The sequence below is a fragment of the Quercus suber genome, unplaced genomic scaffold (assembly GCF_002906115.3).
Source record: "Quercus suber isolate HL8 unplaced genomic scaffold, Cork oak 2.0 scaffold_1148, whole genome shotgun sequence".
Lineage (NCBI taxonomy): Eukaryota > Viridiplantae > Streptophyta > Magnoliopsida > Fagales > Fagaceae > Quercus > Quercus suber.
Genome location: NW_027070548.1, coordinates 64,808 through 84,294, shown reverse-complemented (window position 1 = coordinate 84,294; position 19,487 = coordinate 64,808). Strand labels below are relative to the sequence as shown.

Below are 19,487 nucleotides of genomic sequence, written 5' to 3'. Positions count from 1 at the left end.
GTGTCTAAATCGTGCTGAACTGATGCCATCTGCTCTTGCATTCAGCGTGTTGTGTAATGATTGGTCTAAGCTCAGCCTAAAGGAGGGTGAGATTCTAATTGAGAAAAATGGGTTATTTTCTTTCAACAACTGAATACCTACTGACTGATTGATACAAGTGAAATGGTCTTGACGCATCAAAGCATTGCCGTCACAAATGCCTGGTTTCTCCTTTCTAATACCATGTACATGTTGTAGATTGAAATTCATAATACAAATTATTTGTGTGGAAAGGTTCTTTCTATGCTGTGTAACATTATTTATTCGTCAAAGAAAAAGAAAAAAAGGAAATAAAGAAGGAAATGAAAGAGTTTATTACTGAACAAAATGCATTCCTTGTTTGCCCAGGTTTCTCTTAGATGATACTATTACTTTCAACACCTATTCTCGAGTTTAGGTGAACTGTTTTTCACATTTATTGAGTTTGGTGGACTCTTGAGCTTTTTTGTCAGTAAAATGATTCTCATACCCTAGAAGGTAAGGCAATTTGAAGCAAGACATATTCTGCAAACTAAAAAAAGAAAAACAGAAAGAAAGAAACATAAAAAGGGATATTTCATTGCATGTAGAGTCTATAGTTTGTACTTGGCAGGACAGATCTTTCTCAGGGATAGGCATAATTACAGGAGCTGAAGTAGAATTTGAACTTGGCCAGACACTTCATAGACATGGTCTGTTGTTGTTGGTATTATTATTATTATTATTATTATATATTTTTTGTCTTCTATTGTTAATAATTCCATAGGTGTAACAACAGGCATACATAACTTGAACCATGATCGCCACAGTGCATAGTTATTACTGATCCTCGAGACAGCTTTGGTTGAACCTTCAGACTGCCATCTGCACTTCCTACATTCACTCTAGAAAATTCAGATAGGAAATAGAAATTTGTAATTGCCATTTAGCCAACACTCTGGGGTTCTAGAATCACTTACTTCTCTCTCTAAGGCGTACGTAGCCTAGTTATTGTTAATTCTCAAGATGCCTTTAGTTTAATGTTCAGACTGATCCACTGTCTACACTTCCTACATTCACTCTTGGAAGTTTAAATAGAAAATGGGAATTGTAACTTTTCCATTTAGCCAACATTCTTGGGTTCTAGATTCACTTATTCTTCTTAGGGATGCTCTTTAGAGGAAAAGCACTAGAGGGTAAAAGATATGGGATGGTCAATGTGGTAGTACTTTATACTAACTTTGTCCTTTTCATTAATTTGGTGTGGTAGCCTTTTGGTTGAGTTTTACCTGTTTTACTGTTGAGTCTGCTGTCTATAACATTTGGATGAAGAAAATAGTATAAATGTTATAAACAACTGTTCTCTGTGCAATCTGCAGAGTAAAGACTTTCACATGATCTTTTTTGATTTGAAAGGACAAACAGAATGAGAGGGTAGAGATAATGCCATATGTCCAAAGAGATTATTCATATTTTATAAGAAGGATTCGAATTCGACTTGTATATATATTAAATTGGGCATGGCAATGACAAGATATAAGAGGGGACCATTTAATTTGTCATGTGAAGGTAACAGAACTTCTCCATAGCCATGTGCAACTTCACTGCTTGCACAATCGACCTACTTTCTGGTGATGCTGAATTTATAAGGTTCAGACGGTACCTCTGTATTATTGTTGGGCCCATATCATTTAATTCTTACATGCATATCATGTGCCCCTTTTTTTTTTTATCATTCAATAGTCATGCAACTTATATGTTAGGCTCAGAAATATTCTTTTTTCTTTTTAGTTTTATTTTGATTACATAGGTTTAGTTTTTAATTGATTGACATGGAGAATAGAGATAGGATTGAAATGTATGCCTTGTTAATATTACGAGTTTACAATCAATTTAATCGCACTTTTAAGTGGTTTTAGAATCAAATTTGAAAATATGTATGATTCATAAAAATGTTATGGGAAATGATAGTTTGTCCCTAGTGTGCCTGCTTTCTTTCTTGCTTGAAATTAAATTTGTAAATTAGGAAAATGTTTAATTAACTATAATAAATATGATAAAATTTAAGCACATTTCTTAATTAAATTCATTCATATTGTCGGTCTTATTTTTACCAAGAACAATTAAATCCAACAATGTGATTTATTAGCCAATACAAATACATGATTAAATTTAATTGTAAAACCTATAATAAACTTACCATTATAAGAAATATATTGTCATGCTGACAAAAGTATTACTCTAGGAAATATATTGTCCTATGTGGTAGAGTGGGTGGGCTCTAGCAACTAGCAAGCTAGCATGCGTGCTTGCTGGTTTGTGAGAGAAAATGTGGGAATTTAAATCTTTTAGTAAGAGCCGAAAAAACACATCATATCATAAAGGTTGCGAGGTACATTTGTTGTAGATACTGACAAAAAACATTCATGCAAAGTTTCTTGATGGTCTCTGTTCATTCATGGCTTTGGATACCCACTTATCCAACATCTTTGTATTTTCATGGCTTGCCTTGGGCTTCTACATTAATGGCAAGAAATCCACCAAGTATTGAACCCCACTTTTAGGTGCTCTTCAAACCAAAGAGAAAAGGGAATCACACAACACAATGAGAGTGGTCCCATGACTCACTCAATTTATCAATGAAATCTCTAAGCTTGAAAAACATGCTGACCCCTGTAAAAATGGCAAGTAGCTATACCATAAGGAGCTTGTTTAGGCCTTGTGGAGAAGAAACTATATTGTCCTTTGGCCAGAACTGATGCAGTCGAGTTTTGTCCTCTAGGCCTTGGGTTGTTTTAGTCGAAACAGTTGAAAGGGCTGATACAATGGCTTTCCAACATTTTTTGCAAACAAAGTAAATGCCAAGTTTTCCAATTGTCCTAATGTGGTGGTATAGACATTTGAAGGATATGGGTGATTGGTGTGGGTTTCTTCCTTAAAAACCATGTAATTTAGGATTGGTCACCTACCATGTGATTGGCTACCCACAAAATGGTGGGTGGCGAGGAACGTAGCAATATATTATGTTGGGGAGCACGTGAAAATGTTAGTAGATCTTTCTTTTCATATGTGAGTTTTCTACCATACAATCTCAAACTAAGCTATGATTAGTCATTATAATATATCATGGGAGTTATGAACATCTCACAATGTGTTGGGACAACACTTGTTGATTATCAATTCTCACTCCTATTACTTTTATCCAATGTGAGATTTCATCACTTAATCAATTAAATTTCTTATGTGTTAATATCACCAAAGTTGTACATTCAATCGCTTTCAAATTAAGGCTTCTCTCTCTTAAAATGATTAAGTTCTTATCCAATTGAGACATAATTATTAGCCTTTGAATTACTATGGAAATCTCTCTTCTATCCCTTAAATCAAATATGAAAGTTGCTTCTTATTAAAAATTAAAAAATAAATAAAAACGAAAGTTAGTTGTCCAAGCCTATAACAAATGGGGGCGACTTCTCTCCTAATAATATACGGAGTGCTCAAGCCTATTACACAGGGGGTTAATTCAATCAAAATTAGTTTCTTCTTTTTTTTTTTTTCTTTGCAACCGAAATTATTGGAGAAGCGGATAATTTCATTGAGTAGTGGGAGGTACTATAATTTGCACTTTAGGAACTAAATTGCATGGCCAGCTCAAAATAATTCATTAATTTACTGGACTGGGTTCGAGTAATTTTCACCTTTAATGTGCTTTATCACTTACTATTTTTTTTTTTTTTTTTTTTGGGCTCGAGTAATTTTCACCTTTAATGTGCTTTATCACTTGCTTTTTTTTTTTTTTTTTTTTTGAGAATATTTATCACTTACTATTTGAAACACCTAAATATATATATATATATATGTATATATTTTTTGAGAATCTTGAAACACCTAAATATGTTTACCAAAAAAAGAAAGAAAAAAGAAACACCTAAATATGATGACCAACCCCCAAAAAAAAAAAAACTTTTATAAATTAAAAAAAAAAAATTCTTGTTCAAACCCCCCAAAAAATAATAATAAATAAATGACTACTAAAATTGCTGTTTCGACACCTCCATCTCTTAGGTAGTGCATTTCATCAATGAAACAACAATTTTAGTTGCTAAAATTAGATCCCAAGAATTTGGGAAAAAAATTGAACATGCTTTCAAGGTCTGTCCAAATTCTACATTAATTCACTTCCAAAAGCCATTTTCAAGGTATGGTCCATGGAGATGACTTTCTAAGTTTTAACTCACGCGAGAGGGCCCGCCAATAATTTCACCATTTAGACAAATGGCTTCTCATAACTCTTTATAAAACCAACCAAATTTAGCCCTTTTTTCTTAAATCTAGGAGAGAGTATAGCATCGGGCCCAAACATGATTATGCTTAACCAAATAAGTCTTTGGCTCCCACTAAGTTAAACATTGATGAAAGTTCCATAAGTGGGTGAAGAAAAAAAATTAAAAAGGTGGTCAAGACATTGATTAAAACACCTATTTGTGGCACCAAAGGCCATCAATTACACAAGCTATATATGTATGCAAGTACCCTAGCTAGTTGGGTATTAAAAGGCTTTCTACTAAAGAATCTAACTAGGAATTTTCTTTAAAAAACTTATCATGAAATTATTATATTTTTACTAGATTCCCTAATAATATCATTTCTCAATTGAATGCAAATGCTACTCTCTAGGTGAAAGGTTGTTTTCTTCATTCGAGGTGACTGTATAGGTTACTTTTAAGTAGCTAGCAATAGAAACTAGTCACCAAAAAGTGGACGTTAGTGCTTTCCAATGCAAAGTACAATGTATACATGCCCCTACAAAGTGCTCTAAACTCATGACACGTGTGAAATCCCCCGCAAAAAATTATTACTGCACCAATTTTTTTTCCATCATAGGTTGAAACATTTCAACATCACATCAATGATTTAAGTAAAAATGAAAGATGGTATATATAGTTTACTATTATTTGCTCTTCATGAAAGAGTAAAGCCAAGAATTAAAGTTTTTATTCTTATTTTTTATAAATAAAGCCAAGAACTAAGTTGTGGCCCGAGTGGGGCATATTACACTGTAAGATGTCCCCTTTTTTTTTTTTTTTTTTTTTTGAGTTGGTTAATATCAATTATCCAATGAAATGTAGTGCCCAATGAAACAACAACAGCAGCACAAACAACAACAACAAAAACAAAGAGCAGCAGCTATTTATAAAGAATCTTGAAAAGATTGAAAGCATATGTAGGCATGGATTTTGAAGAGATAAGGGATAAAAAAGGGGGAGTAGGTAAGAAAGAAAAACAAAAACAAAAACAAAAACTAGAAATAGGATAATGCTCTTTGAACTATATCGAGTCCTATCCTCTATCATGATAAGTTCAGTACATGATGAGAGGATAAGTTAGGGTTTGCTAATTACTTTTAGAGTTCTACATCAACTAGAAGGATAATAAATGTTTGCATTCATTAATTTCTATTAGAAGGGTAGTGCCATATTGATAAATAAAAAAGAATGAGGTGTTATAGCTAGTCTAGGATTTATCATGTGTATGAGAGAGTTAAAAAACAAGATTTTATTTGGTGTGAAAATATCTTTGGGTGTACATTTAGAGATTTCTATTGACTATTGGTTTATTTTTGTGAGGTTTGTAAGAGTTTGTGAATGTTGTTATAATTCTTATTATTAATAATTATTTTTATTTTTGGTTGGTGTTGCCTACGGATAAAGACAAAGAGCTTGTTGAATCAAATTAAATTTTGTGTCTTGTAGTGTAGTGTTTGTATGTGTTATTTTGCATGTTTTTAGTAACATATTATACTAACTAATTTTTTTTTTTATAAACATTATACTAACTAATTAATGTTTGAAGAAAGAAATATATTTTGAATTTTCACCTTTTATTGCTTATTTGCTGTGTATATCTGTTTTGCATTTTCCTTTTTGAAGAGACAAAATCTATCAAAAGATCTAAGAGATGTAACATAGCTTTAAGTCACTTCCACATAATCCCACACTAAGATTAGCTTGAAAGTGTGGGTTTTGTTTGCTATCTTGTTGTCTTTGGAGCAGTAAAATCTTATCATGTCCATATCAAAAAACAAATCATGGTACACATGACATATGATCGAGCTCCAATTTTTTATCCTTTTTTTGGGGCTAAGATTAGCTTTTTTTCAGTGAGATTCAAACCATGTCATTTGCATTCCATCATTCCATGTGCCTTCATACATTCTAAATTTTTTTAACCAATAAGTTACGCACATGCAATAAGTTTTGAATACAAAATATCATTTGAGAACATCAAAACCATTTGGCAATATTTTAAAAGTATTTGGTTTATTAAAAAGAAAAAAGATAAAATACTTTAAGCTAAATATTACCATACTTGATCAAAAAAGCTGGGGGAACAAAACACATATAACAGGATTTGTGTTCACTATAACAGACTGGAATTTACTAGAAAAGAGGGACAGACTTTGAAAATTACTTGCCCCTAGTAACTTGGAAGGAAAAACATTAAGAAAAACTAGTTGAAGACACAAAAATGAGAGAGAGAGAGAGAGAGCAATAATTACTGAAAGAAAAAGAAGGGAAGGTGAATCATGAATGGTACATAGCATCAAGTTTTGGATCTTGTGATTCTTTTAGATTTCATAGTTTAAGTTTAACTATGCTCATAAATGAAGAGTACTTGAAAAAGAAAGTAAAGAAAACAGAAACACAAGTAAAAAGAGAGTGACTTTATTGCTGTACGCATATATAGTCCACTCTACTCCAGAGGCAGGAATCTTTATCTGAGAGTTTTTTAAGTCCTAAACAATGTAACTCTTATTACATCTGTCTAAGCGTTTTACTCTTTTCAAAGGGAAAAGGCGTTTTTAAGATCTGGAAGTGATTGGCAAAAACTTAAGAAACCTACAATATGGATGTTGTGGTTCAGTTGCAGAGGCAGTTGGCTGACCACACTGCCTCTCTCTTCCATGAGGTCAGTATGCTATGAACTATATGCACATTGTAGGGAAGCAAAGAATAGACATATTTTTCTAGCTCTGTTATATTTTTAGCTTCTTCCTTTTATGCTTGTTGGGTTAGGTTATGATGGTAGGTTGTTTTATATGTGAAGGGATTTCTAAATGAGCAGTTTAACCAGCTTCAGCAGCTGCAAGATGAGAGCAACCCAGATTTTGTGGTTGAAGTTGTGTCTCTTTTCTTTGAAGACTCTGAGAGACTTCTTAATGAGCTAGCTAAAGCTCTGTGAGTACTAAAGTTCCCATCTTTCAACAATTGTTTCCTTCCTCTCATGACTTTCGTTTAAGGAGTATGGTTTTACTTTGTAATTGTCTTAAAGTTGGGTTCTTGATTTTTCTCATATTTAGAGAACAGCAGGCTGTTGATTACAAAAAGGTGGATGCCCATGTTCACCAGTTGAAGGGTAGCAGCTCCAGGTAAATCTAGGTTTCCCTACTTTTCCTTTTGAGCCCCATTTGCTTGGTCGAAACACATTTCCTGAGAATTCAGTAGATTACACTTCTTAAACAAGGTTTTTTTTTTTTTTTTGAGAATCTTCTTAAACAAGGCTAAGTAGTTATTTTTTGTGCATAGGTGGGAGACAGATTAGACCCATTTTCTACTAGGTACATACTGTTTTTCCACTTTCAGAACCAATTTTGTCTAGCATGAGAAGGAGCGCATTCATAACTGTGGTTGTTATTGCCTCATTGGTTAATTATACCTATTTCTGTCCCCATAGTTTCACTGCTCCATACACATGCTCCTTATGGTGCTTTCTTTGCCACTGAGTTTAAAAGTTTCCGTCAATCCCATGATATAAACTAGTGGAATCGCCATATATATTTTTTGAAATATGAACTTAAGCCATCAAGTGAAAATGGCTCATTCAGATCTGAAGTACAATTCAAGAAAATGATAGCTAAGAGCTTACCTAGCTGAAATTTACTTGTTGACCTTTTATGAATGATGTACAAAGGATATAGCTAGTTCCAACACCCTTACCCAAACATGAAGAAAAGCACATTGACACTATCACCTGGCCACAATCATGAGGATTGTATTCAGTCATCTTTTTCAAGGAAAATGCTTTAGTTTCTATCAATTTTACTAAAAATATATATATATTTACAAATTGACGTAACAATAAATATAATTTGAATCACTTCAATAATATAATAAATAAATGTCTAAATTACTTTTTTTTATTACTAATAACACATCAATTTGCACGGTTTATGTGATAAAAATTATAGTATTTCTAGTATCAATAATTTTTAATGAACCAAAAGGAGTATGCTGTAGGAATAATTGCTCTTTTACTTTGGTTTTGGTTCTACTAGATTTTCATATTAACTGGGTTCTTTCATGACAGTATTGGTGCACAGAGAGTTCAAGGAGTCTGCATTCCGTTCAGAAATTTCTGCGAGGAGCAGAACATTGAAGGGTAATTTTCTTCACTTCCCTATACCACAAATTCATATCTCCAGACATCTTTTGAGTCAATTTAATGTCATGAAAATGATTATATGATTAAAATCTTGGCACAGTTGTCTCAAATGTCTGCAACAAGTAAAGCATGAGTATTCCCTTGTGAAAAATAAGCTTGAAACACTATTCAAGGTAAGTAGAAGATTTTTTAGAGAAATTATACTGTTCCAAAAACACTATTCAGATTCTTTATCTCCAAGCCTTATTGTTCTACATGTTTACTTGTAGCTGGAGCAACAGCTTATTGCTGCCGGTGGCTCATTTCCTACATTGTGAGGTCAAGTAGAGCAATCTGAGCAAGAAAGAGAAATGGGTTTGGATCTGTAGAACAGCTTTTTAATTTCTTTCTTCTTAAGTTTTATTTAGTCTGTCAACTTTGGTGAAGGGTTCTATGAACTTTAGAGCTAGAGCTTGTTTAATATCCTCTGTAAGAGCAATGACAAAGAATGTGAATAAACCCTTCCTCTTTCATCTCCATGCTATATATAGCAACTCTTCTGCATCTATCATCTTATAATTATTCTTTGGTGTCTCAAAACCTAAGGATAGCCTGTGGCACTTGTGGACACACACACAGACCTTCTCAAAAATTCCTCCCCAAGATTATTATATAGTTGATGAAAATGCGCCATTATATATAGTTCGGAAAAGATGACTTTCAACAAAGCGACTAATAGCTACTTTTGGTTGATGCTTTCTGATATTTACATATTCTTTGATCTTATATAACTATGTTCCATAATAGCTGCCACTCATTCCAGGCATATAAGGCTACACTACGATGGCATATTTTACCACATAGGCAAGGATAATTAATGTTTTATGTCATTTGATTAGATGTCTTAATTATACATGTCCTTTGGGTGAATCATATCAGAAGTAACCTATCTAAGGAGTTAGGTAAAGGTGGTTTTCATTATGTGTAAAAGCTTATCGGATATTTGAGTCATCCTCCAGTTAAGAAGTGGAGAATCCTTTGGCATTGGAAATATATAACCCATATTACATGACAAGGAAAGCAATGTACTTTGGTAGAAGTTCTAATGGTTCTGTAAATTATTCTTAAAAAGAGTTCTCTCATTTAGTCTAATAGAAAATGTGACATTATTTTAATTGATCCAGATTGATTTGGTAAATCTTCGAAGTTTTCGTTTCTTTCCAAGAAAAAGGATGATATAAATCATTGCATTTGCATAACAAGAGAATCCTTGGGAAGATAAACTGAGTATTATCTTAATGTCCATCCTTGCAAAGCTCAAGATTATTATTATTATTATTATTATTATTAGGGTTATGCTAACGAGTGTCCTTATTAGGGCACTGGTTAACAATTTAGTTAAAGAATAAAGAAAGTTTTATGGGAAAAGAAAAAAAAGTTATTAATGTTTTGATAATTTTTTTCATTCCCCATAAAAGTGATGTCAAAATTTTCTTAAAATATATTGTTAATCAATGCCCTAAGAGCACTCGTTAGCATTTTCCTTATTATTATTATTATTTTTTTTGGTTACTTGTGTAATGGCCATGACCTAATTCAATTAATGAGTTTGGAGCTCATCTTCGCAAGAAAAAATAAAAACTAAAATAACTATTAAATTTATTACAATGTTTTTTTTTTGTTTTTTTTTTTTTTTTGGTTTTGAATTGACATAACAACCAATGTGATTATTGTTGCATCAATAACCAAATAAATAAATTTCATAACTAATTTTTTGTTTGTGTATAAAAGTGAACACATTAATTTATAATACTTATATGTAGTAAAATATGTAGTATTTCTGACATTACTTCTTCTTTTTTTTTTTTTCTTTTTTGGTAATTTGTTAGAATGATTCCCTTGAGGACACTGTACTACTATATACACAGCCAAATTAAATTATAGCCACCGACCACCGACCATTGTTATTTGTAACCACTAAACCCATATATATATTTTAAGCATGAGCACCAACGGTTAGCAATGTGCATGTTTGTGTATCGAAAATGGAGACCAAGACTCAATCACGTTGGTAAGGTGATTTTTTAATTGAAGCAAGTATTATTTATAACTTTCAATCAACAGATGTATTTTATAAGGTCAACTGTATCAGATTAGGGTGGATGTCTCCTCATCTGCAGGTAAATGTGCAAGCAATAAGGACAAAATACAAACTGTAATAAGAAGCACCTAACATTAATGTTCCTTGTTGGTCCTCGAGTACCTAATGTTTTATTATTCTCTTTGTGTTTACAAATTTAGTCATTTTTAGATGTCTTCTTTTCTGTCTTTGGAAATTCACAATGATAATTTGATGGTTGCTTTTAGTTTATAGATAACATCAAAAAAAAAAAAAAAAATTGGAAACAAACCAAATGGCTAACCATTTTAAGCTAGTAATAAGGTCAAAAGCCCCAAAGTTCAAACCAGATTATAACAGATTTCATGCACTTGGTTAATGTCCTAACTAGTAACCTATGCCACAATAAAAATTTTCCAAATATATCCTAATTAGGACCATAGTTTTCCACACCCCCATCTTATCATTAATCTCAGGGAATAGGTCAATAAGTACTCAATAAGTACTGTTAAAGCTTGTGAGGAATCTTAAAAGACGGACACCAGTTTAAGTAAAATTGAAGATAAAGTCAATGATAAGAAGGAAAAATCAATAGTTAGATCTAATTTAGAAGACCTAGGCAGATTCTGTGCTCAATGTTTCCAGCTCGGCAGATTTCACCATTAGATGTATCATGTATCACATATATTTTAATTCAATCAGGTCGGCCTAATCTGAAGTGTATGGCCTACTGTCCTTTGTTCATAATCTCTTTCTTATATTATCTACATGATTATATTTTTTATATGAGTAATGAGTTGGTGCATGCATGTAGAAGAACTAGGATGCATGACCTGTCTATTCTTCTGCACAGTTGGTTTACAACTAGCTAGTAATATACTACAATGTCCAATCTGTCATTCAACCTCAGAGTTGTATACTAACTTTCAACAAAAGTCTGACATGTTGATTATGGATGAAAAATATAAGATTGCTACGTACACAATAATTTTTATAATTTTTTCATAACATTTAAATTGATAAATATTTTTATTGATTTTTATTTGGGTTTATCATTGACATCACTTTTTTATCTATTTATAATAACTTGTCATGAGTTACGTACGTGTGCAAGGAGAGCACGTCACACATGCACAGAGGCTGAACTAGAATTTAAAAATGAGAGGACCAAAGTTGTTGAGTTCATAACTTTAGATTGGCAAACTGTGAGAATGTAATCTGAAATTAGTTTCTTGAGTGTTTTCAAAATGCCTTTGAAGATCAAGACATTTGCCTGTTACAACTCATGAAGAATTGCAATTGTCAGGAATTTCAACACATCCTTGACATTTAGTCGATCAACTGAAACTTGTCTCTTATGTTGATTGATTAAGAATCATGCTGAAAGAATCCTATTTTAACTCAATCAACCATCATGCATCAAGTGTTTTGTAAATTCTAAGCCAAGGTATAAAACAAGACCTAGAGCACGTTATTTGAGATTTTTGGATAGTCATGCATTATACACCTTGGGTTAGAGTTAACCAAGCTCTCTCAAAGCATCAACTGGAGTTCAAGTTGAAGAATTTGAAAGATCCAGCGATCCAGTTAAAGTTGCTGCATCCAATACACAATTAAGCTGTTAGAAAATAATCTTCAAGAGGGTTCTTGAAGTTTTGAGCAAGTATTTATGTTCGATAGAGTAGATATAAAAGAGTCTAGAACTCCAAATAATTTCGAACTGTGCAACTGAAACAAACGTCAAGAAATCAAGCCATTGCAATTCAATTCACCAGATTAATTAAGCCTCATTCTCAGCTATGTGAGTTTGCATACAAACCCTTTTTTTTTGGCATTCTGCAACATATATCTTGCTAGGGACAAATGTTTTGTTTAATTGTAGTCTCTCCAATTTTAAAACCTCAATAACAAGTTCATTATAATATTCCCTTTGTCCTTTATAGTGCCTTCAACTTGAACTACATCACTCATTAGCAAAGTCAGTAGCCTTCACAATTCACGTGACTAAAAATCATTCATTCCAATCTTTTTCTCATCTCCGGCTTTTGCCAACACATCAGTATCTGTATGTATCATCTTTTGTTTTTCATCACTCATCAACTTCAAAATCCTCATCATATGAGCATGATGTTTTGCATCATTTAGTCTAGATCATCAAAACATATATCTACGATCCAACCAGATACAAAGACCAATCTGATTAATTATACCATTATTTTCTACAATCCATGTATGGGCATGCATGCCCATGACAACAAGTATTTTCGCATTCAATAATTGTATTGGGCCATTATATATATATATATATATATCAGCACTTTCCAGCCCATTGACATATATATACCTATGCTCCCCAGCCCATTAGATGGTCCAAATACATCTTTGACGTCCATAGACTACAATATATGTATGGGTGATTTAGCTTCATATTCTTTCTTCCGATTCTCAAATATTGCAAATTATGACAACCTTGTCAGAGCCCCCAACCGACAATTTTTTTTTTAAAAAAATACTATATATATAATGTTGGAAATTAAGATAAATACTAGATTCGTAGCTGGATTTTACCGTGATGTCGGCCTTTTGATAAATTGTGGCCTTTAGCAGCTATTTACTTCGGCCTTCAGCAAAACTTCTATCCAGCCTTCAAATCACTGCAACATCTCCCAATCAAATGTAATACTCCTTTCATATAATTTCAAAAAGTTGGATGTAAATTATGTAATATACCACTAGAGAGATTGTTGGAGCTGATTTTTGTGGGTTTATTTTCCAAAATTTTGAGGAAAATGACTTTAAAGAGCCTTCTGAAAATGCTCTAAGGTTTGTCACTAACATTAATAGTTAATCATGGATTAAACCTAAGGCCCAACCCTCTACCTCATATTAAATATAAACATAAACATGCCTTCAGCTTCATTAATTGAATTTTAGTCCAACTTTGTTTCCAAACAAACTAAAAACCCAAATTAGTAGAATCCTTGCTTAAAAAGAAAAAAAGAAAGAAAAAACGTAAGTGTAGAAGCCCAATTAAAATAGAGAAATCCAACAATTTCTTCTTTAGATCACTTATTTTTGATGATCACACTATCATTTATCTATAATCTATATATATATAAAAAAAAAAAAAAAAAAAAAACTCTCTCTCAAACGCAAACTAAGCCCAAGTCCCTCAAAAACAAAACACCCGATCAAAAACTCTCTTTCAAACACACTCCCATCTCCTCTTCTTCTTTAGCTATCTCATTCAATGCAACTCCCTCTCCTTTTCTCAACCTCTCCATCCGATCAACATTGAAACTCCCCCTTTGTTTTATGTGCTCCTTCATCTTTTATTTCTTTGTTTCTTCTCTACCTCAAGTTTGTTTCTCTCTCTATGACCGCTTCTCTCTATCTTCTTCTTCTTCTTCTCCTGATCTCTATCTCGCGAAAACCAGACCCCTCCATTTCTTTTGTGTAATATGTTTCTTTTGTTTTTAACTTTGTTTGGTGTGTGTGTGTGTGTGTTTTTTTTTTGGTTAAGTATGCTATGTGTGTACATCTATTTGACATGTCCAATTGAGGATGGCGATTTTGACCCGCCTCGCTTCACCTCGTATGGGTTTTCCCCGCCCCGTAAAGATGGTGGGGTAGGGATGGAACGAGAATTTAGCCCCACATCATGGGGCAGGGTGACGATAGGTTTAGACTTTTTAGACCCATCCTGCCCCGTCCAGCTTTGATAAGGGTAAAATTGTGATTTTTTCATATCCTAAAACCCTACTATTTAAACAAACATATCATCAGCTTATTTTATTCTACCCAACATGGCTCTTTATGTTGTGAAATTTTAAAATACTTGCAAGTGTACGAACCGTACCAAAGTATAGTTTGACAAGAATGAGGTCGAACCCACAGGGACTTGAATGAACGTAGGAAAATTAAATCAAATCTTAACCAAATTAATCCTAATCTAGTTTAATAAAAATTGGTTGTTTTGAAATTAAATAAACTAAGCAAATAATAAAATTAAGAAAATAATTAAACTAAGCAAAAGATATAAAATAATAAAAAGATGTAAACAATCAAGAGAAAGGAATTAAGGTTTTGGAATCCACCTTATAAGTCATAGCAGCAAATATTTATGATCATTAATTTTTTCCAACCACTACATGATAATCTAGAAATCAATCTTGCTATCATGGAAAATATCATCATTAAAACTCATGTTTAAAAATCTAAAGCATGTTCTTCTTCGCTTCTTAAGTATAAAATTAAATCATCAATTGTATCCGTAACCAAACAAATCATAAGATATATCCAATTCTAAAAATCAAATCATAAATTGTATCCATTGACAACAAATCACAAACGATATCCAATTTTATAATCAATAATTAATAAACCAAGCATTCAATTAATTAAGATAAATCTTAAATCATGAGAAAAACATGATTGAACTCATATCTAGAATCTCATCTTAGTCAATTGATATGAAGCAAGAACAATTTAAATCATTAAAGAACAACTATTGTGGGAAAAATCAAATCACATAAATATTACTAATAATCTTTAACAAGGTTTCATCCTCAACCCTAATTATAAATTTAGCTACTCATAGTAATTGAAAGAAAACACAAAAATAAAATACTAAACATTAAACTAAACAAATAAAATAAAACTAACTGTCATAGAAGAGGTAACTGCACTCTCTATGTTCAGCCCCCAGCCCTAGCACTAGCCTCAGCCTCCCCCTGAATTTTGCCCTAAAGAGCCTTTAAATAGGTCAAGGAATCCTATTACAAGTTGAATTCCTGTTTGGAGAAAATCCCAGATTTTTAGGCTTCACTTAACCAACAATTTTGGCCCATTTAATGTCAGAATTCGGACTTTGGGTAAACTACAAAGTTGTAGCTCTTTAAGTTGACTTTCCAGCCTAACTTGAATCATCTCAATTAGACATCTGAACAGAAAGTTATGCCAAAACTATTAACTGATGTGCATGCTGGAATCTTAATCCGAATTGGACTTGGATTTGGTGCAAATTTCCTTAGATTCCTTGCTCCAATTGAACTTAAATTTAATTGGGTTGGTCTTCTCTTGAATTCATGCCTGGCTAGATGTAAGTTGGCTTGATTCAATTGGCCTAGCCCCACTTTGCATGTATAGCCCTTGTTACTTGTAACACAAAGATATTATATAATTAGTCACAAAATAACATAGAAGGCTAAATATGTAGATATGTGAGTACTTTATTGTATATATTTCATGCACATCACTCTACCTCTTTTTTCTCTCTAGCAAGGTTGGAAATAGGGTACTAATTTTAACATTTTCTTTTGTCTTTATTAGAAACAAGTTTATATACTATTGAATCATTGTTTTTGTATTATGATATTTTTCGTTTTTAGTGTGATATTGTTTTGTTAAACACTTTGATAATATTAATCAATTTTTGCTAAAAATTAGTTTAATTTGATGGGATAAATTTATATGTAATTTCAAGTATATTTCTATTAATGAAACATGTTTTATTAAAAAAAAAATTGTAATAGTTGTGGAAAAATTAACAATAAGTAGAGTATTACAAGATGGGGCGGGGCTTCTCAGAGCCCCAAGGGACAGGGATGGGGTAAGTCAAGACAAAATCATGTGGGACAGGAGCGAAGACCCCATCATTCGGCCACCCTGCCCCCTTGCCACCCCTATGCCCAATTGATTTTATGGCACTATTGAGCTTTAATTCAAATTTTGTTGATTACCACTGTAACAATCTACCAAACATGGACACAAGTGCTTTTATTTTTATTTTTATTATTGTACTAACAAAAACATGTGGAGGAGTTTAGAAGAAGGAAAAAAAATAAAAATAAAAAACCTAAAAGGTAGAGAGAATAAGTGAATGAGAATAAAGTAAGGAAAAAAAAAGTTGGTAGGATATTTATTTAGAGTAAAAAAATATAAATAATGCTAACTACTTAGTGGGTGTTTGGTGAGTGTTTCTAAACAACAATTTTCAGTTTTTAAACAATATTTCACACTTTTTCACACACTTTTTCACCCACATATATTTCCAAAAAAGTTTTTAAATAACAATTTTCAGTTTTTAAACACATATACCAAACGGGCAGTTAACATCTAGAAATTAATGTCATCAGTCATAATTTTTTTTCTTTATATTTGTTTATTATTTATTATGTTATTGCTATTTACCAATCACAATTATTATCACATCAATTTACAAAATATTTTTTCAGCAAAAAAAATTACAAAATGTTATGCTATAAAATTTGAAGTATCTTTAGTGTAGAGATGAAGGGCCCAAGAGTGCATATTGGGCCATGGCCTTGTCCGAGGACATTTAGCAATCTAAGGACAAGTAGGCTTTAACGGAAAGGTACCAATCGGTGAGTTATGGAAGGATTCTGGCCATAAAGGTTCGGTAAGGTTGTTCGAGGATAAATGCTTCTTCGGCCAAGCAAAGCAGAGGTCAGAATGTTTGGTCTGACATCAAGAGTTAGGCTCTAGACGATTCTACTAGTAAGGATAAACATCAAGAAAGAATAGGACAGAGGGAAACTAAGAAATATCTAAGAAAATATTGCTACCACCGCATTAATAGCTCTGTAGCTAACTCTCTAGCCGCATTAATGTAAAAGTGATACCTGAACAGTGATATTCAACCTTACAGCTATTCCCAAAGACTTCAGGAAGGTGCTGATGGGACAAGGATAAGAGTCAACAGCTTAATCTACACGTGAAGGGTTGAGATGAAGAAAACAAGGTAATATAAAGAAGAAAGACCCCAATTACAGGGGATTGTTGGAGAATCTATAGAAAAAACACTGTAGCAATTGAAAAAAGGCCTATACAAGATCTGCTCTCCTCGAACTTTGCCAAGGAAGATTTTCTTTGCACGAAACTTGTTTATCTTTGCTTTCTTGTCATCTTTAACCCATTATGATTGTTGTCCAGCTCATTGAAGCCTAGTTTTCAGCCCACTCTCTAAAAATTCATTGTGTTGGACTCTTTGGGCTTAAATCCTTCTACCTTTTAGGCTTAGGAACCAAAACATGCCCTTACATTTAGCATTTTGCAAAACATTAAGTTTAGTATATATATATAACAATAATTTCAAAATGTTACACGGGTATTGATTGGTACCAAAATATATTGTTTCCTTAGCCAAACAAAAATTGTCTCAGGTACAAAATAGATTTCCAATGTACAACATGTGTCTTACAAAATATCTTACTTGTGCATTAGTTTAAGTCAATGTTGTTCCTCTTGGTATAGTTTCCACTGTTTTTTTTTTTTTTTTTGTTAATTTTTCATATGCATTTAGGCATACTGAGCCATTAACATAATTGGTATTTTTAGTACATTATAAGTTTCATAATAAAAACCCAAATTGCAACATTAGAATAGTATTCTTATTTTCTCAAAAAAGGAACAGTAGCCTTCCTACGATGGAATTTTTAATTAATGAATTATATGTTTCATATTAATATGCATTTGCGAAGACAAATCAAATAATGGAGAAAATTATAAATTTTACAAAGTGAGAGAGAGTGAAAAAATTCATTGAAAAATATTAATGCTATTTTTTAAAATCTCTTAACTAGTCTTCCCATGCTTTGCACAGGTTAGCGACTAGTAATCTTATATGTGTGTGTGTGTGTGTGTGTGTGTGTGTGTGTGTAATTAAAGCTTAGAGAAAATCTAATTAGATTCTACAATTGATGTGCAATTTTGTGCCATGTGTCCTAAATTATTTATTTTTAAAAATAATTTTATTTCTTAATTTTAGAGTCAAATGTGGGATTATATCATAAATATAAAGTTGTGATTTACAACTATTTTGTGTTGACTTTAATTTTGTGCCAAATTTGATTGTAATTATGTTCAATCTTTTGTATCATGTATTTTATGTGGAATTTTATTGTAAGGGTTGTGTGTAAAAAAAGTGTGAAGACTCAAGGTAATTGAAAACTAAAGAAGTTTTCGCGGGTAGCTCACGAGTAGCCTTCCCGCGAAGTGAAGCATGTGCTTAGCACATGACTGGAATGCGAAGAGTCAAGATAGATGGTGACAGTTGGTTTTCGCGAGTGTCTTGCAAGTAAGGCCTTTCCGCGAGATACCCGCGAAACATTCTGTTTTGCCAATTTGTCATATTTGATACACTTTATCCCTACCCACACTATATATACCCACATTAACCACATATGTTGAGGAGTGCTTTTTAGAGAGAAAACCCTAGCCACTACCCTTGAGAATGAGAGATTGTTATACCCCCAAATCCTTTACACAATCTATTGCAGTTTTCCTCAACTCCTACCTCTCCATTTCCAAATTCTTGAGAGGTTGATAGCCCAAACACTTACCACACCCATCCTGAGTATAAAGTGAGGTTTTAGTACTGCTAGGAAGTATTGGAAGAAGCCATTTGTTTGGTGGATGCAATCGGGCTGAATTGTGTGATCCGAAAAGTTAGAGAAGACAAGGCTTGGCGAAGTCAGTTGGTAGCAAGAGCTTGGAGGGCTCAAGTACATGGGGTAGACTAGCCTTAGAGGGTCTTTTGTTATTTCTGTACTCCAACTTATTCTCTAGTGGATCGATTTACCGTTTAGAGGGCGGCGAAGAGGTTTTTCACCGAGTTCTTCGGTTTCCTCTTCAATAACACATTTGCGTGTTATCTTGTGTTTGTATTCTTCTTCCCTACTTTTTTAACTTTCATTTTACTGTTGTGATTTGATGAATATGGCTTAGAGTAGTTATATTGTTTATCCGCTCGTATTTACTCTATTCCGCATTTAGTTTAAGTTAGAGTAAAATCAACTAAGCCGTTAATTTTAATTTGGGGGTCTAAACAACTCTTATGTTTTCACACATTTTCAAGTTTTCAATTGGTATCAGAGCGGGTACACTTGCTGTGGTTTTATTACCTAAGTGTGATCCTAAACCCTTTTTG

General features: G+C 32.7%; 1 protein-coding gene across 1 annotated transcript; it reads left to right on the top strand.

Moving 5' to 3' along the window:
- Nucleotides 1-6,543: 6,543 nt before the first annotated feature.
- On the top strand, nucleotides 6,544-8,957 carry LOC112027930 (histidine-containing phosphotransfer protein 1). The gene is made up of 6 exons (XM_024060573.2): nucleotides 6,544-6,966; nucleotides 7,105-7,235; nucleotides 7,358-7,426; nucleotides 8,365-8,436; nucleotides 8,540-8,612; nucleotides 8,709-8,957. Exons 1-6 carry the CDS (start codon nucleotides 6,904-6,906, stop codon nucleotides 8,754-8,756), a joined length of 456 nt encoding a protein of 151 aa, XP_023916341.1. The 5' UTR covers nucleotides 6,544-6,903; the 3' UTR covers nucleotides 8,757-8,957.
- Nucleotides 8,958-19,487: the final 10,530 nt, after the last annotated feature.